The sequence below is a fragment of the Equus przewalskii genome, chromosome 1, assembly GCF_037783145.1.
Source record: "Equus przewalskii isolate Varuska chromosome 1, EquPr2, whole genome shotgun sequence".
In the NCBI taxonomy this organism is placed as follows: Eukaryota; Metazoa; Chordata; class Mammalia; order Perissodactyla; family Equidae; genus Equus; species Equus przewalskii.
In genome coordinates, this window is record NC_091831.1 from 113,896,764 (window position 1) to 113,917,499 (window position 20,736).

The 20,736-nt window shown below is 46.0% G+C and overlaps 1 protein-coding gene across 6 annotated transcripts in view; it reads right to left on the minus strand.

Annotated features, from left to right (window-relative positions):
- Window positions 1-3,011: 3,011 nt before the first annotated feature.
- The window catches only part of HERC2 (HECT and RLD domain containing E3 ubiquitin protein ligase 2), a 256,324-nt gene continuing 238,599 nt past the window's right edge, over window positions 3,012-20,736 (minus strand). For all 6 annotated transcript variants that reach the window (XM_070572331.1, XM_070572323.1, XM_070572302.1 and 3 more), the window contains exons 82-93: window positions 20,456-20,547; window positions 20,133-20,272; window positions 16,191-16,378; window positions 15,485-15,682; window positions 12,864-12,947; window positions 8,779-8,920; window positions 8,430-8,624; window positions 7,643-7,755; window positions 6,794-6,984; window positions 5,726-5,831; window positions 5,150-5,362; window positions 3,012-4,030 (exon numbers count right to left, since the gene is read on the minus strand). In XM_070572331.1, the coding sequence (XP_070428432.1) occupies window positions 3,758-4,030; window positions 5,150-5,362; window positions 5,726-5,831; window positions 6,794-6,984; window positions 7,643-7,755; window positions 8,430-8,624; window positions 8,779-8,920; window positions 12,864-12,947; window positions 15,485-15,682; window positions 16,191-16,378; window positions 20,133-20,272; window positions 20,456-20,547 (1,935 nt within the window). In that variant the 3' untranslated portion in view covers window positions 3,012-3,757. The remainder of the gene's footprint in view (window positions 4,031-5,149; window positions 5,363-5,725; window positions 5,832-6,793; window positions 6,985-7,642; window positions 7,756-8,429; window positions 8,625-8,778; window positions 8,921-12,863; window positions 12,948-15,484; window positions 15,683-16,190; window positions 16,379-20,132; window positions 20,273-20,455; window positions 20,548-20,736) is intronic.

A 20,736-nucleotide genomic window follows, 5' to 3' on the forward strand; every position in this document is an offset into this window, starting at 1 on the left:
GAGACGCGCCCCCGCGGGGATCCTTGCTGTCAAGAATCTCTTTACGTAACAATGGGTGCTTAGTCAAGGTTGTTGGTGCTCATGTCTAAGCTGTACGGAGAATGAGAAGACCCTGCCCTGCAGAGCACCCACTCTGGACCCGGGCGGAGGGGCCCAGCCCGGCGCCGCGGCCAAGTGCGAACTGCGCTGTGTGAAAGCCCGGCCCCCGGAGCCGCTCTGGGGCTCCAAGAGCCGGTCTGCACCGCAAACTTAATTCAGAGCAACTCAAAGCGGATTTCACAATGAACCATGACGTTTCCAAAGGAACGTCATACCTCAGACTTCTGCCTTCTCTTCAACTGCCCCCAAATGAAAGATTGGCTGGTTTTGCAAGTTAAGACAGTTCACACGTGCATGGACTTAGGAAGCTCTCTCTGGTGTCCCCAGATTTCTAGTTAGCCCTGAGGTTTCTACTTAACAATCTCAGAAGCCAGTGGTCACCGTCAAGCCAGGCAGTATTCCATGCTGATGAAAATGAACCACCTGCAGTACTATTCATAGTTGATCCCGTCTGCCATATACAGCTTCCACACGCTCTCCTGCTCCAACAGCCGCTGGGGCAGGTGCCATTTGTAGATGATGAGATACGGTTTCCAGAAGCGCACCTGCCATACTTGGGCCAAGTGTCCAGTGACAACACAGAGCTAGTGGCCACTTCTGAGGTCCCACATCAAGAGTGAAGCAGTGGTAGCCCACTCGGCATCCACCTGCACTGCTCCACACTCGCCTGGTCCCAGTGGGGAACGTGCAGAGGACACCGACCCGGGACTGGAGCTTGCCCTTGGGCTCAGGACAGAGTGTACCAATGGATAAACCGCAAAGTGACAGCCTCGTGGCTGTGGGAGAGCATGCAGGGAGGAGTAGGAGAGGCCAGCCACCCCTTGACCAAGCACTGGGGGAGGGGAGGCTATAAGACCTGGAGGGACAATATTGGGGACTGTCTCTGTTGAGAATACCAGGAAGAATTTGTCAGGAACTCTAAGGGTGAACACTGGTGTCCAGCACCATATGAAGTTTTTGTAAATGTAAGCAGATTGCAGCTTCATATATATTATTAGTGCACATCCACTACTGGTAGAAAAACATGATACATCACACCATCTAATTTCCTCAGAGAGGATTAACCCATGATTCAAAATGTTGGTGGAACCTGCCAATAAAATCAAGGAGGCTTTATCAGTGTGGTGAGTTCCATTCCTAGCACGGATGAGTCTGTCTTTCCCAGTTTGCCTTTCCATAGGTTCTGCTGCACAAATTTCAATCCGCCAAAATAAACTATAACTTTAGGCTTCACAAATAGGATGAAAATAAAAAATTAAATCGAAGGTGACATATAACTGTCCTAGAGATTTGTCTTGGGCAGAAATGAAGAAACTGTTACTATGAAAATCAAAGTCCCTCCTATCTTTTTTTTTGAGCATGAGTGGAGTAGTATAAGAGGATATAGATAATCCTCCAGTATTCCTGAAGTTAAAAAAAAAAAAAAGTCCTCATAACAGGTATGTCTTAGGCAATTGCTTGTGAACAGTGCAAAAACAGTAGAGACAAGCTGGCGTGGTGGAAGGCACAGTTGTCCCACATTGGCACCTCCCTGGGCCACACCTCTGGTTGTGACTTTGTGAGTCCTCCTTCTGGAGTGGCAATTTTAGTCTCAAGACCATTTTTCCCTCTTAAAAGTTCTTTGGGATCCTCAATAATTTTTATCCGTGTTAATCTATCAATAGTTAACGTAATGGAAATAAAATGGAAAAGTTTTGAAATATTTTTTCTCTTTAAAATAACAACAAACCCATTACTTATTAACATACTATTTTTGAAAAATTATTTTCCAAAACAAAAAACTTTAGTGAGAAGAATGGCATTAACATTCTTATCAATCTCTTTACTATCTGGATTAAGAGAAGACAGCTGGATTCTCATTTCTGCTTCTGCAGTCCACATATCGCAATGTATTTTTTTGGCTGAAGGATATAAAGAAAATCTGGCCTCATGCAGATAGGTAGTTGGAAAAGGGAGGACCTCATGGACACCGTGAAAGGGATTTGGGAACCCCAAGGGTCTTCAAAGACAACTTTGAGAACTACTGTTGCAGAAACAGAATATATTTGCCAGCCCGCTGATTTTGGGGCTGGCCACATGCAGAACGTGGGTGGAGGCGACAGTGCAGTTCTGAGAGTGGACCTCACCTGTTTTCACTGGCTGTCTTGCCCTGGGTAGTCAGAGAGGCGTGCAAAGCAGAGCCTACCTGACCTGTTGACAAGAGCCACTCAGCTAAGACCAGCCAGCCCAAACTCATGAGAGAAAGAAATGCTGCTTCTTTATGCCACTGACTTTGGAGGTAGTTTGTTATGCAGCAAAAGCTGACTGACAACAAGAGGGTAAAACACCTCACAGCTTATGGAAATTTTGAGCCAAGTTGAAAAAACGGCTAATCTAGGCATTCACCAATTTGGTCATGGGTAAATTTCCAGAAAAAACTCTCTTTGGATCTTCCAATGTGAAACATTGTATCCCTGAATAAAGAAACAGTCTCCCAACATGAAATATCTAATTTTTGCTTCCATCTGTACCGTTTACCTCAAGTTCTAGGGCACTAGACCTGTTAGCCAGTTTTCCTACCCTATTCTTAGTCCTTCCCTTTGCAGAAAGCCTGCCATACACACGACCCTAGAAGAAGCAGCTCAAATCCTACCCCATGGCTCACTGGATCAGAAACACCACCCTGATCCCAGGCCAATGGGACAGGAATGAAGACTGCCCAGACAGATGGGGATGGAGGACAGCGGAAGGGACCCTGAAGGTTCCCCTCAAACCTCTCCATTCTCCTAATAACCACGCCTTTGTCACTGGAGTGAGTTTGGTGTTTGTAACCAAAAAACTCTAGACTGGAATGGCTTTAACTAACGCTATATCAAAGACATTTATTTGGGGTTGTAGCACATCCACAGTCTGACCAGATAAGAAAGTTCAGCTTATAATTTTGTGACAGATATTTTATTTATAGGGAATTAAAATGTAGGCATATACATGACACAAACATTATATACAGTACCCTTTCCATGACAGAAGTTATGACACTGCTCACAGAAAGGCCTCAATTCAAGTTACATATTGTATATGCTACAATGTGCACTGGGGGAAGAGGGAGACCAATGACCTTCTTGTTTTGTTTTGGTTTAAATAAACTCTGGATGCATTCAAGTAATGTTGATGATTTAATCTTCAAAAACTTTTAATAAACAAATTCAGAGTAAAATTAATTGAAATACTTATAATATGATTTAACTGTTACACAGTATTTCCAATGTACAATCAAGACAATGCACAACACTAGAAAGGAAAAAAACATCTATTGCACCTACAAGTAAAAAGGCTTTTTATTCATTTTTGGGATGCTGCAGTTCAGTATTTATATAAATGTTCACACACTTTAGTAAACAGAGAAGTCCTACATGTAATGCAGCATTATGGGTGAGAAGACCCTTTTAAGTCTTAAAAATAAATGTCAGTGTCCACATAGTGCCCAAGTCAAGGCTGATTCCCCATGATTACTCCATTCATTATTCCAATCACGAACAGCCAATCTCTCTGCCCGCTCCCAAGACTTCCAGAGGACTGTACTCTCATCAGACACACCAGACCTCCCGCACTCCAAGCTGTAGCGCTCTCCTCCCTGCTCAGTCCCATGGTGTCTTGTGACGGATGGCACTTCTCCATCTCAGTGTCCTGTTAAATAATCCTGCGTAGAGTCTGAAGCAAATGAATCCACATCTTCGTTCTCTGAGTCGTCACTGCTGTCATCGGCGGCTGGCTCTCCCGTGAGGGCTATTCGAGCATAGTCATCTGTGTCTATCGATTTGCAAAAGTGGATGGCATATTTCAGTTTCTCCTCCAGCACCTGCTTACAGGAATACCTGGGCAACTTCAGCAAAAAGAAGCAGGTGTAGGATTCAGGAAGGAAGTGGTCAGGAGGGTTGTATTTATCCAATACCTGTTGATGCAAAATATATCACAGACTACGTACAAGGAAAGGAAACACTGAAAATCTATTTCATTCTGTTCATTAGACTCTTGACTCTCACAAAAATCATCACATTTTTGGCTAAGAATAGTAAAATAGAAAACATATCATCTAGCCAATTTTAGAAATAAAAAGAAGCAGCTTATTAATTCCTAGGACTCGTAGTGAAAAACAGCAATTGGTTACTGTGACAATTACTTTTTACAAATCAGTGCAAGGAGAGGGTCAGATGGCTCCATCCAGCCTCGGTCAACACAGGTGGGACCCCAGCCCCATGGGCACAGGGCCTGGCTCAGCATTCCCCACATGGGGAAGCTCTCCTTGAATCCATCAGCCCACTTTCAACCACTACAGATTAAGACACTAGGAAGCCAGTAAGAATTGTTGACAAAAACTAGGGATTACCTACCTTTTGACAAAAAAAACTACATGTGCTTTCAAAGATCTCCCTGAGAGGTGGCTACTTTTATAACCCTGGCTACAGACACGGTCAGGCTGCACTTGGGAAAGAGCCCATCCCTACACCCTTCCAAGCATGTGAGGAGAGTGGAGACTCCACCCCCACAAGGAAGCCTTCCACCCCCACCATTGTATTGCTACCAGGAAAATCACACCTGAGGGTCTCAGGAGAGGGAAGTAGGGGGTCAGGTCATTCTACCTCAGTGAGCTGGCAGGACACAGCCTGTTTCTGACCATTGGCCACAGAGTTAGAACTTAAAGCAAAACTCTTGCTCTCACTCTGATTTTTCTCAGTAAGCAGCATTTACTTAGTGATTCACCTAATTGAGCAGAGAATCAAACAAATGCTTTAAATGATGTGTGTGCTCAAAATCTAGAATATTCTGACATAAGAGCAGTATATTCTGGTGGTGGCCAGATAAATTTCTTAAAAGTAGGTACCAGTACCCAAGAACGTGTAGTCATAAAATTTTGAGCTATCAAATCAAAGAAGTTGGATGTTTTTCATTTTTGTTTCCAGGGAGAAGGAAAACCACATAACACAGGAGACCCATTTTCCAATCTGCTGCAAGATTGTGTGTGAGGATCATGCCCCCTCAGCTGACACCACAAGACGTGCAGGAGCCACACCTGGATGACAAAGTCTCTGCCCCGGAAGTCAGCGATGGTCCTGGGCAGCCTCGTCCGGCCCCACACAAAGCGAAGGAAGAGGGAGCGCTCCGTATTGGAGAAGGACTCCATTACCTCCCAGAACCACTGGATCAGGGACGCAGAAGGCTCGATCCCTTTGTATGTTGCCACTGACTTCAAAAGATGCAGAGGGATATCTGGGCTGCCACACACCTGCAGAGGGACACACTTTCAGGGTGGGCTGACACTTAAGACTCTTCACTGTGGCACAGAATCAATCACTCTTTCTACCAAGGTCTGTTTGGGGAAGAGTGGGTGTAAGAGGCATGAGAAGACAGGTGGGAGGACAGGTCCTGCATGCCCTCAACCCTGTGGCCCACCCTTGTGTGAGGTAGGGGCTGTGAGGGAGGGAGGCAGGGGACACTTGGTTCCCAAGCATGTTTTCATTTCATTCAACAGATATAAGCATATCTCAGATTTCCAAGATTTAACTGAGAGATTAACTAGTGGTACTGATTTCATAGGTCCTCAGGCAAAAAGCAGTTCCAGGCCAGAGGCTTGCAGGGGTTGGCATACCATTGTCTCCAGTTCGTATCCAGTGAATAGAGAAAGAAGAGGGACAGGCACGACTCGGGCCATCCCCTCCCGAACGGCAGCCACCTGCTCATCAAATTCATGGAGTCTGAAAGAAAAAACTCACTTTGCATTTCTATCTTTGGTGGGGTAGATCTTGTTCTGCTCACACCAAGCCTTACCATACAGATGACCGAGGTGGGTGCTATATAGACACGGCATTACAAAGCTTCTCACAATGAGTTCATCTTGACTGGCACATAGAAGATAATCTCAAAAACTATCTGCATCTCTACACATTCCAAGACACAATTCTTCATATTTCCTTCCTTCCCAGGAATGAGCGAGAATGAGACATGCAGACTCAGAGAATCAGGCCCGTCAACACCCACAGTAAGGACTCTCTGGAAGCAGATGCTGTCTTGAGGGCCCTCATGACTGGTGAGTTGGGGCACAAGGCAGAAACAGACACAGGGGACAGCACAGCATAGGATGCCTGCCAGGACCACCTTCAACCAGAGCCCAGCCAGCAAAGCCCACTATACATGTGTGGCTTTGTCCCAACACCCAGCCAGGTGCTTCTGGAGGACGAGGCTCCCAAGGACCATACCACGTGGACTTGGGACACTGGGCAGAGGCAGAGATGAGCAGCAGAAGTTATGGGTGGTGGTGCTGACCTGCCACGCAGCAATGGCACCTGAATGCTGGCTGAGGGCCATGCAGGGGGGACGGAGATGGCCCAGACACAGCCCTGCCCCAGGAGAGGTGACAGAGCACAGAGGGGCATACATAGGCCCTGTGACGTCTGCTGGGACTGTCCCCCAAATGGAGAATTCTATTCACCTCACTATTCTAGTCAGAGCCAGGTATCTCAGGTGAGAATAACAAGTACTCTGACCCTGATCACAAAATAAGTTTTGATGACCACAGATCAGCATTAGTTGGAGCCAAGACCATTAGCATTTTACTACACACGATACTTCTAAAAAACTGCAACCATCCAAGCAAACCATTTTCTGCTATTTTTGCTGTTCATTGAGTCAAAACAACGGAGGACAGATGACCACCCACCTATAGTTTATCGCCAGCCGGACATACTCTGTGCGGTTGTCCAGGGTGATGTGCGTGTACTTGGAGCTCAGCTGGATGTCCTGGCCGCTTGCACTTGGCACTGTGAAGGGCAGGCTCATGGCTTCAAACTCTTCTGAGGTGGCTTCGTTGTCACGGATGTACATGAGCCCAGGGATAAAATCTTTATCAACCTTCCAAGGGGGAAAAGGGAGTCCATGTGTTTAGTCAGGTCTGTTCCTGCAACCCAGGCCTCAGCTCACACCCTGGTCACTTAGGTGAGGGGCCTAGGTCTGCCTTGGGTGTACTGCAAGGCTGTGAGTGCGCTGCACATGCTGGGAAATAAAAGAGCAGCAATGAGGAAGTACTTCAGGAAAGGAAGGTACTGTAATTCAAGAAATCCTTAAAATTAACCACTGAAAGCAAGAGCCAGTGGTCACAGACAGATCCTGCCCTGCAGTCACAGCACTTAGGGAAGAGCGGCCACAGGGAGGGCGCTAACGGTGGCCACCCAGGTCTCACCGTCCCCAGGAGCCTGAGCCTCAGCCCAGCTGCCTGCAAGTTCAGCACCTCCACAGGAAAAATGGTGAGCTTTCTTATCTGAGAAGACTGTGCAAGTTGCAAGCAACACAAAACAGATGATCTATCAAGCTTTAGAAGCAAACTGGCCTCATATCCACATGCCTTCTTTGCTACTGGAATGTGGTCTGTGGCCAGCAGCCTGATCACCCATGTGAGGCAGGACCTCGGGACAGACTGTGCCTCTTAACTAGACCCCACGGGACCCCTACTGTGCTCTGCACCTGGCACACAGGATGTCACATTTCCCCATCCCTTCCCTCCTGCGGTTACCTCACTGAGGTCTGCGATTGTAAGGTTCATCCCAGCCAGCTGCTTCCAGACAGGCTCAGCCAGGTTGAGGCTCAGGGGACTCCCAGTCCGGATGGCAATGCCCAGTAACACACCTGCTCATTCAAGGCACAAGTGACAGGAGATACTTGAAACTGATGACAGAACATCTAGCTCATTCAACAACACAGTGGAGACTAGCTCTACACTGGGGCCTAAGTGCCTTCTAAACCAACAGTACCCAAATTCATGGATACTTAGGTCCATCCTTAACACATCTGTCCTATTTTAAGTTCATTGTTTCTTTTTGTTGCTATGGGCCAAGTTTCTAACTATTCTACTCTTTCCACCAACAGGTGGTAAGACACACAGAGGCCAATCTTCATTCCTTTGATGGCAAAGCAAACAGCTGGAGTTCCTCAAGGAAGGTGGCACTGTGCCTGGAGATGTGCAGGCAGTGCCGGGAGTGCATGGCACAGACCTTTAATGAAATAGGAGGGAGGATATGGCCAAATACCAAAACTCCATCAGGTCTGATCCCAAGTTTCAGATACATTTAAGAGGGAGAAACACAGTTTTCAGAGCCCCTGAGTGCCGAAGCACCTTTCAGTCCTTGGCACACAGCTGCTGACAGTCCAGCTGTGCTCATCCCTGCAGCTACACACTGCAAAAGCTAAAAGCAGATATTCAAAATATCTACCACCACTCGTAAGACAGAGTAGGCATTAAGCTAACTGAGGATGCACACAGCCGCATAACCACAGCATCATGCCCATGCAAAAAGGCCCACCGAGGAAGCGGAACATGTTGGTGTGCACAGGCGCCCTAGCAGCCGGGCTGAACAGGTAGCAGTCACGGTTGGCCCCCGACTCGTCCCTCCCGTTGGGTGTCACAATCAGAAGGGGGGTGAGTCCATTCTGCAGCTCTTCACAGATCTCAGCTATGGACTCGCTGTAGCCACCACCACAGTCATCCACAGATTCACCTTGAGGGAAAGGAGAGTCAGCAACTCACAGTCACCCCAACACAGCCCCGTGGGAGGCCACCGGATGGGCTACCCAGCTCTCCCTGCACTGCTCATTGCACCACTGCCCAGGACCCTCAGACCACAGGCCCTTCAGTGTACACACAGCTCTCACCCACAAACTTGACTTTCCAGACACGGTGAGGGAGGAGAAGACTATCAGGACTGAAGGAGCTCATCTTTGCACACATCTGCCCAAAGACAGACTTCGTCCCGTCAGGGCCCGCCAGGCCTCCTTTACTCCTCGAACGTTTGACCTGGAGAGGAGAAGACATAAAGCTGAAACAGCTACCACAGCAAAAGCACACAGTGGCCATCTCCAGCATGTGACCAGCCTGGGATGCCTACACCAACACCAAGCCTGTGGCAGCTAGCCCCTCTATTCCCCTTGACTTCCCCTCCTGGTCACCAGGTGAGAGTCCAACCAGCACATTGTTGCAGGACCTGGAGAGCTGTTATGAGTGCAGCCCACAGACAGCAAGCAGCACTTAGCCATGTGGTGTCACCCCTACAACCTGGTCCCTCTGTGAGCCCCCAGCAAAAAAAGCAAAAATGACCCATGGGACATGCCTGTGCAAGGGTGACAGCTTCCAGACTATGCACACCTCTTCCTCCACCACGACATCTCCTCCAGGATTAACTCACGTTCCTCACCTCCTGCAGCCAAACCCTGTGAGAACCTCAAAGACCCACCTCCATCTCCTTTCCCCTCACTTGATGCCACATGTTCACCCACTTGGGCCTTACACACAGGATACCAACTGGACGGCTTTGCTGATGGAAGCTCTAAACATAAGAGGCCAGGCCCTGGCTCACCTGCACAGGTCTGGCAGGTTGCCAGTGACAGCACAGCACCCCTCAGGATTGGCGGTGTCTAAACAAACACACCCTCGAGAAATCACAGACCACAGCAATAGCCATGATCAGCTGTGTGGTAACTGCAACCTGGTTCATCTTCACAATTTATAACCTTAACCACTGCCAACCACTTCACCGCATCACCATGGCCTCCATGAATGAGATGCCAGGAACTCCAAAAGCGGCCCTCCTAGCTGACTCTCAGCACTTGGAGATTCATCCCAAATGGCTCTAAGACCAAACCTGGATGCACTATCTTGGCCAGAACAGAACCTTCCCTCCCTCACTCACCTGCGTGGCTCCTACTCCAACCCTCAAGATCACTGCATCTCCCCCAAGTATGATCACTTTTCCTACCTCTATTTTTCATCCTAACCTGGGATTTCTGAACAGATCAGACCAAGGGTGCTCAAGGCCCTCACTCAGTGTGGACTCAGTAACCCTACAGCTTTTCAGCCTAGGCTGTGCATCAGAATCACCTGGGAAGCTCAGTCTGAAACGACGACAAAAGGAGAAATTATAGAAAAAATGATCATGAGAATGTTCTTTTTGTTGCTGAGGAAGATTTGCCCTGAGCTAACACCTGTGCCAATCTTCCTCCATTTTGTCTGTGGGTCACTGCCACAGCATGGCTGACGAGTGGTGTAGGATCCAAACTGGCGAACCTGAGTGCCAAAGCTGAGCATGCCAAACTTAACCACTACACCACAGGGCTGGCCTGGAGAATGTACTTTCATGTTGACTCCTTCAGGCTAAACTCTCACCATCCTTAATTTCTTAGTGAGTTCTAGGCTGAGTTTAAACAGCTAATTCTCTTACTGCACAAATTACTATACTCAAGACTAAAAATATAAGAACAGTGACAAGAATAGTGACAATAATAGTTTCCTGTACAATGAATTTTTCTGTGTGCCACAGATTCAGCTATATATTCACAAATGTGATTTCATTTAAATCTCACAGCAGTTCTTTAAGGCACCTGATACCCTAGAGGAAACTGTGCTATAGAAAAAAGGATGTGTCTATATGTGAGGGATAAGACACAGACCTGCTTCCCACTCTGAATGAAGGTAACATCACCTCCATTTACAAAAGCCAGCTAACAGAGACTGATGCTTCCAGCTTCTATGAAGGTACACGGCTATGTGAATAAAGCTATGACACTGCAAGGACAGGTGCCAATGTGCTGATGGTGGTTACCTTTGGGCAGTAGGAATACAAGTAATTTTTTAAATTGTCTTCAATCTGGATTTTCAGAAATGAGCATGCATTAATTCTGTAATAAACTTAAAATTTTTTATGTACACTGATTTCAGATCCTGTTACAAAACCAAAGCAAATTCAAACAAAAAAGAAAACCTCTCCAGGAACATGGCCTATGTTTTGGTGTCTCCAGAACACTTTCCATAGACAGCAGGAGAATATTCCCCCAGGAGAAGGCTGAGGCCAGGCATCCTGCAGCCATAGGATGGGGCAGGGAAGAGGTACCTATACTGCTTTCTGGATCACTGTTGGTATCTGCCTTCAACTTGGACTAACAGAATGCCTAAACCCTGCTCTGTGCTCTGTTTTTAGCCAGAAAAACAATTCTATTTCCATCTTTGTGGAAGATCTTCCTAGCTTCAGGAGAGGGGTATGAAACCCTGAATGAAGGGACCTGGCTCTCTGGTACCTGAAGGCTGCCGGGTATAATGTAGCAGCCCCTCCAGACATCAATGTGCATTACATGCCACCTTGAAAGTTGTTATCTGCCTTTAAAAAAATGCCTAACGTAAATCTGTTTGTCCTCTACTTATTCTGTTCTTTCAAACATGTCCTGAACACTTTCATAACATGATGCCCTATGCTGGGGATGCAAAGACGAGAAGGAAGGAGGCACCCAGCACATGGCAACGGAGAAATCGGAGACAAGAGAAAGAAACAACAGGCCTTGAGTGGTTCCAGGTCATGACGTTATCACGGCTCACCAATGCCCAAAGCCCCCAGACTTGAACTTTTGGGGAGCTGGCCCTGATGAGGTGCCTGTACATGGCTGGGGAAGGCATATGATCCAGGAACACCCAATCATCTGCATTAGATGATCTGTAGCCATCAGCTTTCCTCACTCATAAACTTTAGTATTTAAGACTCAATGCAGAGCAAACCAAAATGATCCTCCAAGGTGGGGAAATAAAAGCTTACTTATGAACCTAATTAAACATCCCATTTGTTTATGGAAGGGGCTGACTGACCTCCAGTTTGGCATTAACCACTCTGACGTCAGTGAAGGGAACCACTTCCATCAGCTTGGTCACATGTGTTCTCCAATAAACGACAAGAGTTTGATGTCTTAATTCAAAATGCCCCCAAGTACAACTCTGGAAAAACTTTGAGTCATGTAACCAACATCAGGGTAAAAATCATGTGTTAATACAAAGGTACGGAAACAAAGAATTTGTTCTTCTTGGTGCTGTTTCTGTTCCAAGAGGTGGGGCCAATTTCACTTGCACGCTAAATGTCAAGTGCTGCACAATGTAAGTGCCAGGGTTCCTCTGGTTTTTAATTAATTTGTTTAACTGTAAGCTTATATACATTTGGCAGCAGTATAAATTCAGAGGTGGTCTTTCTTTGATTACTATCATGAGACAGTATTAGTGATTGTAGACTATTAAATTAGCAAAGTAAGCTACCAGAGCAAAAAAGGTGTGACACTGGTGGGAACAGGGACTGTCACCACCTACAATTCGATACATCAAGGGCCTCTGACCTGCCCTGCTGCTCAGAACCTAACCCAAGGGGGCAACTGAAGGCACAGTCATCATCAGAACTACACCAAGCAGCCCTGCTGGATCCCAGAAAAGCGGGCATGGACTTCCAGCCCCAGCAGAGGAATCTGACAGAGAAAACCAGGAGAACAGGGGGCACTGGTAAGCACAAAAAATCCTACAGCCCCACTACAGGGAACAGAGAGGCACTTACAATGCATTAAGGGGGAAAAGCAGCAAGTCACAAGAGAGTCATCCAGTTCAGGTTATAACACACACACATATCCTCAAATGTCTGCAGTAGTTACCACTATGTGGTGGAAATATGGGTCATTTTTACTTTTTCCTTTTTGCTCATCTGTATTTGTGCTTCTAGGTTATCTGAAATAAGACTTCCTTACTTCTGTTTAAAGAAAACAATTCATATACCCACCTGGAGGCCTCAGTGCCACAGGCCATCATGCACAGGTGGCGCCTTGCTCTCTAAAGCATGGGACAGGTGAAGTCTGCAATGAGCATTCTTATCCCGCTGCAGGGACGAGACTTGCAACCATGCAAACATGATATCTAAGAACAGAGAACCACCTCCACTTATTACCTGGATTCGGTTTAACTCCACCACGGGTCCATGCTGGCGATCTCGCACCATAGTGGCTTGTACTACTTTTCGGAAAGCTGCCTCCTAAAACATGACAGACAGACAAAATTTAGAATCAGATATAGAAAGTAGTACCCACAGATAAATCATGTCATAAGTTTATTTTAAATCTTCTATTCCTAAAAGTCATATTTTCTTAAGAACACATAACTACAAACTCTAATTTTCAAATGGTGCGATAGTCTTAGGGGAGCAGCCTGGCATCAGTGTGCAAACCCACCCAGGGGTACTCAGCCAGTTGGCAGGGCAAGTGTTTGGTAGTGCTCTTGGCCTGACAGCTGGAGGCAGGAGGAGCACAGCCTGCGCTGGGCAAAGAGGAGGGAGGGCCAGGACCTGGTGAGCACCTGTTCTGACTCATTTCTCGGGCTGTCTCTGTGGGTCAACTACAATACCAAGGTTTCCCAGCCAAACCACAAGGCCACTAGTGGCAAGACAGATGTTAAACACTAACTATGCCTCGGTGTCACTGTCCTGACAGAGACACCAACCACAAAGCAGCAGCAGAGTCGGGGAGCGGGCCAGGCTTGGGATGGGGATGGGGGGACCGATGGCGGGGGGGGAACACGTAGGCACCCTGCACTGACAGAAACCTGAAATACCCAGGGTGAAGATAGTGAGGAAAGGGAGTGGGCCCAACATCACTCAGGGAGAAGCAGGCCCGTTGTGCTGGTATGGACCTGGGCACAGGGAGCATCTTGTTGTACAGGTCTGAGGACAAAAAGAGGGACGTAAACTCAAGAGACACTCAAAGGAGGTGGAATCAGTGGGAGTCTCGGGTCTCTGCCAAGTGGACAAGGATGCCTTCTCTTGATGAAAGGGTGGTTGGAGGGGCACAAGGGACCCACAGCAGAGTCTGGGCCCCTCTCTCAAGTCAGAGCCCAAGAACTCCAAACTCTAAAGGCTGGAAGGTGAGGGCCTAGGCAGCCTGAGGACGTGGCCCCAGAGGTAGAAGAAGAACAAGTGAGGGTGTCACAGAGCTGCACCCATCACATGCAGGGGCCCGCAGAGATGCACCCATCAACACGCACCCCTGTACACCTACTGGCTAATTCTGCCTTCTACTCTGCCTGACTTCTGCTTTCCAGACTGCTCAGCCCACAGCCGAGGGCAGCTCCTCTTCCATGGGAGCATGCATTCCCCTCTCCTCCTTAGGTGCTCTATCACTTCTGTGCTCTGAAGCACATCCTGGTAATAATTCTCTGGAGTCACCAACAAAACCCCCTCCCCAAACTTTCCAGCAGAGGTGATCCTTTCCCACCCAAGACTGGAAGAGACGCTGGCTACACATTCCCTGCTGCTAAAGGTGCCTCTGGACTCCCTCAGCACTCCTGATGCCCCGCTCCTGTGCTCACAGCCTGCAGGACACTCACAAAGTTTGTGTGGGACTCATCCTGCCTTTCACTTTGCTTTCTCCTTACAAGGAAGGGCTTTTTTTCCTTCACTGCCTATTATCACCTCCACTCTAAAGGACCAAAAAAATGATGGAAGTAGTCAAATTTGCTACTTTTTATTATTAAAAAATGGTTGAAGTTTCATATCAATTTTACCTGCCCACAATTTTTTCCTACTCCCCATCACCAGAGAGATCTAACCATCACCACAATCCTTATCACTGTCCCAGTGTCTCTAACCACACACGAAAATAAAACGTGTATACTAGTCTTCTTCAGCTAGGTGGAAACAAAGCCAATCCTAAAAGAAATCTGTTTGGACAGGACTTCAAAACATCTAAATTTATCATCATTAAGAACAGACCATAATCTTGAATAACAAAATATGTCATAGAATCACACTCTTCAGAATTAAGATTCCTCAATCTGACCTCTATGCCTTTTTTCCTGACACAAATATTCCCCCTATCATACAATGACCGAGCCTCTTCTGGAACATCCTGTCAAGTTGCTTGACAGAAACTTGATGACTTCCAGTAAGGGGAAACCCCCAACTCCTGAATCAGTCATTCCACTTCTGGAAAATTCAAATTATTATAAAACTCAAATTATTATAAATGTCAATGGGTCAAAATCTCTCTGTGACTTTCTGATGTCCTCATTCATGATTCTATTCACAGACTGTTAAATTATCCTTCGACTAGGAATCTCCACATATCCTGGAGCAGAATTTCTATCTAAGCCATCTGTAACTTCTGGCATCCTCTGCTGGACATCCCTGGGGAAGAAATTATTCATTATTTTTCCTTCCTGCTGCCAGTGGGGATTTGCCATAAGCCTCAAGGCCAGGCAAGCAGAAAGCACTGAAAGAAAGGAGGCTTCATTTTGCAACCCTCTCCATCCTTTTGGTGAGGTGGAAGCAGAGATTACAACAGGAAATGCAACACCACACTACTGATTGCTAATATAAGCTCCGAAAGAGAGGATTTTTGTCTGTTGGTCATTGCTGCATCCTTAGCATCCAGAACACAGCCTGGCACATAGCAGGCACCCAATGAACACTCACTGAATGAGTTGTATTCCATACATTCCCAGTTAAGGAATTTTTGGTGGATTAAAATTTACTGAAGATACTGGTTTCAACTACTGCAAAGACTGCTACAAGTATACCTTTCCCTGGGATATCAGAATTCCCCGTAGCGTGTCAAACCCCACAGAGGGCCCGAGTCCAGTTTCATCGAGAGAGCCTTCAAGGTCGAACATGGGGATGCAGGGGCAGAAGAGCTCTGAGATGTGATGCAGCAGCAGCAGCCGGTTCCGCAGTGCTATTATGGGGATTTCCTGCAAATGATTGTACTCCATGGGGACCTGAAACATTGAAACTGCATTAAGTCAACTTAGTTATCAAAAGTACAGATAAGCCACAGTTTTGTAGATGAATTCTGAAAATATTTTTTTCAAAAACAGAGAAGTATTATGAGCTCTGAGTTTGGTTTGAAAAATCTCTTTGTTGTTAGAATGATACTCTGGCCAGTTTGCTTGAGTCAAGTAATATAAACCAAGGAGAATGCTAAAAATATTAGTCCATAGAAATATATTTACTAAGCCTATACTATCAGAATGGTTTTGTGTAGTTTATAAGATTTCGAATGAAGGTGACATATTGATATATATAGAATGTTGGTTGGTGTGAATATTAAGGTTCTTAAAAGAATCATCTTTAACATTATGAACCTGAATTATTTTCAACAGAACACCTCTGTAAATATTAATGGAAGAATGAAGTGTTGTGTGGTTGTGGACACATAATTCAATACATAATGACTTTGTCGCTACTTGCACGCCTCCTAGCCCACTTGGCCCAACCAGTACCCACCTGTGTAGGGAGCTTCCCAGCGCTGGCAGGCTTGCTGGTTGACCAAGCAAGAGTGTGTGCTGAGCCACAGGCCACACGGTTGACCTTCTTACCCTGAAGGGCAGGTACCAACCGGGGCCTCTGGATGGCATTTGTTGTTCCATCTCCCAGTTGTCCCTCATCATTGTCACCCCACGTATAAACTTCACCTAAACAAAGTGAATTTAGAACAAGAATAGGTATACTAGGGCCAATGAATAAACAACCACTAACGTCTTCCCGATACAAACAATCATGGCTGCCCTTCAACTGGCTGTTGGCAGTCAGCTGTGTAGATGTTAACCTCATGTATGACCCAGATGTCTCTGATCACAGCTTTGAAAGAGGCAGCCCACTTCCTGGGATTCCTGACTGCCCCTGGGGGCCAACACGTCTTTTTTAGCAAGAGGCACAGACTCTGGTTTTAAAAATCCAACAGTGTTTGTTCACAGGACGAGTACGGAACTGCAGCAGTTCTTAATAAGAACAAATAAGATTAAAACAGATGGTAATATCCTTACCAACACAAATTGATTTGGCATGTTAAATAGAAGAGAAAAAGTCTGTTTTTAACTAAACAAAATCCATGTTTTTTAAGGAACATGTAGTTTTTCCTATACTTATTCATATCCTAAACATGACATTCATCACTGAGATGAAATCACTGAGATGAGAAACATCTTTTTCTGTGTACCATGATAGATACCAACCATCAAACACTACCATGAAACTATTCTAAGGGTAAGGTCACCCGGTGACTAGAATAGAAATGAGGCTAATTCTCTGGAGAAGTCATTAGCTTTGCCAAATCTGCAGACTCCTTGGGTGCCATGCAGCCGTAAGTACCACTCTGTAAAGTGTGCGCCTGCCTGATCAAGGGCAGTGTCCTTGTCTCCTGCCCTGTCCCACTCTCCACAGTTCAGTCCTAAAGCCACTGGGTGGGTGTCAGAGCATGAGCAAGGAGAGGAGAGCCTCTCTGCAGAGACCAGTCAGGCAGAGGGAATCAGAGTCTATGAGTGACAAAGACTTCCACATGGGGTGGCCTGGTATGGGGGGGTGGCCCAGAGTGGGCAGTCACAGCCCAAGCGGGATGAGGATCCATGCAAGGAGAGGGCAAAGGCAATGATGGGACCCTGGGTCACATACACGAAGAGAGATGGAATCACAACATTAGGGATAATGGGATCCAGGTTTCTCATCAAAAGAGAGAGTTACAAGTGTGAAAAGAGAGAAAAGTGGAATGAACCCTGTGGCACAGACTGGAGCTTAGGGTAATGGTGTGAGTGTGTGGTATTCAATATATATCTATAGATACAGAAATAAACATAGATGTCTACTTGTATGTTATTTACATATATGTTCACTGGCTCTAGCCACTGAGAAGGGCTGGGAGCAGTGACATTCCAGTATCAATGAGCACACCTATCAACCAAATCTTGTCTTCCAAATACCATTCACTTCTAAAGACACCAGGGCTCCTTGGGGAAATGGTCAAATCTAGGCTTGGGACATGGAGAGTCAAGATGAGGACGAAATGTCTTATTGTGCCAGAAAGTAAGGAAGTACTCAGTGAATGATGGGGACATGTCAGGAGATGCAAATAGTCAAAGAGAACACAATCTGAGTATCAAAATAAGTAATAGTAACAGATTATATCTAACTCATTGAATAAATGAGGAAATCATGAGTCCCACACAGATGTAAACAGAAAATGAATATTAAATGTTTGATGAGAATAAATAAAATATTCAATGAGAAAAGGGATATTTAAGTAGTTTCAAATACCATGTGGAGTACTTATTAGTTACAAATGACATTCACAGTGGAGAAGCCTGGCAGACACCACCTTAATCAAGTGAGTGAAGTCAACATCATTAACGATAGGAGAGAGCAAAACTGCATGTCACCTGATGAATGAAGAATGAATTAAGAATGCAGCATGAATTAAGATCAAAGACACACAACTTGAATCTACTGAGGAAACAGACAAACTCAAATTGATGGATGTTCTACAAAATAACCAGTCTGTAATCTTCAGAAGTGTCCAGGTCCAAAATTCCCAAGAAGACTGAAGAAGTATTAGAGAATGATGTCTAGGGATGATTGAGGACCGTCTCAAATAGAGGAGACAAGGACATAACAGCTAAATGCAACCTGCGTTGTGACATGTATGGGCGTGAAGATGAGCACAAGTAACTACGCTGTGAACTTCCAACTGTTGTGGAGCAGAGTTTCCCCGCTAGTAGGAAACATACACTCAAACGTTCAGGGTGATGGGGCATCAGAGCAGCACCTAACTCTCACATAGATCAAAAAATAGTTCTTTGTGCTGTACTTCCAACTGTTCTTTAAGGGTGTGATTTGCTTCAAAATTTAAAGAATTAAAATAAAGCAAATAAAAAGTGTGTTGTAAGTTCCTGATCAACAACTACGTCAGTCCTACCACAGACCATAAAAATTGCTTATTCACATATGAAACTCTTCCATCAATGAAATAATTAAAGAATATATGTTTATGTAATTCACCAAAGGTTTTAAAACAGAACACAACTGGGGGAACTGTTTCAATGAAAGGTGGTGCAATTGTTTTCTATTACTGCCATAACAGACCATCCACAACCTCACTGGTTTAAACACTATATATTTATTACTTACTTATACTTATATACTTACATATATAAGTATATAATATATATACTTATATTATTACTTATATATTTATTATTACATACTTCTCTATGTCAGAAGTCCAGCATGAGTCTCACTAAGCTAAAATCAGACGTCAGCAAGCTGCATCCCTTTCTGGAGGCCCAAGGGGAGAACCTGTTTCCTTGCTCATTCAGGCCATTGGCAGAATTCAGTTCTTCGCAAGACTGAGATTCTGATACTTGCTGGCTGTCAGCTGACAGCTATCCCCAGCTTCCAGAGGGCACCCACACTCCTTGGCCCCTTCCCTCTAGCTCAAAGCCAGCAATGATAGGTCAAGACCCTCCACACTTTGAAAATCTCTCCTTCCTCTTCTCCCATCACATCTCTCTCTCACTGATCTTCTGCCTCCTTTTCTGCTTCAAAGGGGTCTATCTGATTATACTAGGCCCACCCAATAATCCAGAATAATTTCCATATGGCAAAGTCAGCTGATTCGCAACCTTAATTCCATCTGTAAAGTCACTTTTGCCATTGGATTGGGGTCCATTAGATCACCCTCAGATTTGATGACTGACTAGGAGAACTCCCAGGACTCAGCACATTATACTCAGAGCTTTGATTTATTCAGTGAAAGGACAGGAAGCACAATCAGCACAGGGAAAAGGCACCTGGGGCGAAGTCCAGAGGAACGAGGTACAAGCTTCCAAGGTCCTCTCCCAGTGGAGTCCCACAGGATGCCCCTAATTCCTTCAGCAACAGTTGTGACCTCACATGTGCAGCGTTGACTACCAGGGAAGCTCATTAGAGACTTGGCGCCCAGGGTTTTCATGGGGGCAGGTCACTTAGGCCCCTCCGCCTAGCACATACTCAAGTTCCAGATCCCAGAAGGAAGCAGGTTTCAGCAGAGACCACATTGTTTGTGCAGACAGTTGAGGAACAGCAAGGCCTTTTGTCAGTTAGGGAATCATGGGAGCCCTCCCAAAATCCAGGCTACTAGAGGCCAGACGAGGGCCAACCTTGCAAGTAGGACTTTCCAAGGACAGCAGTCTCAGGCCTACTCTGTTGGCTCTCTGCTGCACAGCCACGAACTGTAACATATTCATGGGTTTTGACACCAGGGGCTAAAGATGACAAGGGCCAAAACCCTGCTTACCACAGAGGCATTCTCAGGATATAGTACCATTGCCCCCCTACCTTACAGCTGCATATATTATCCCTGAGCAGACCACTTAGATTTAAAGAGCTCTGTGTTGCAACATTGGGCCTCCCACCTACCGTCCTCAGTGCAGCATACACAGTGTAGGGAGCCGGTGGCAATGGCAATGACTTTCTTCCCCTGCAGCCCTTGGACCTGCCGAGGTCTTCTGACATGGTCGTCGGATCCGTGGCCCAGCCTGTGATAATCACCTTTGCCCCTGCACACAAGGAAACATGGAACTGAGGAGCACAAGGCCATCTCATTTACCACCCTGCCTCACCTTCCTGGCACAAGCACAGCCTGCCATAAAAGTTACATTTCAATCTACAAAAAACACAGTTAATGTAACTTCAAATTAACAAGCTAGTTTTGATGGGATTAAACAAAGAATCTCACATACCAAGTATAAACAGCACCAGATTTGGTAAGGGCGACAGAAAACTGGGATCCACATTCCACTTTAACCACTCCAAGGCCTGTGAGAGAATCGATCTGCAAAGGGAAAAGGTTCAATAAGACCTACTCAGTCAAGCCTTTAGCTGACTGCTGCACCCACCCAGTGACTGGACTAAATCTAATGAAGAACTCTGAAAACCTTTACCCATGTCAAATATCTTTTACACCTTAAAATCCTACTCCACTTAACCACATAAGCATTCTCGGGAGGAGCAGGACCACCTG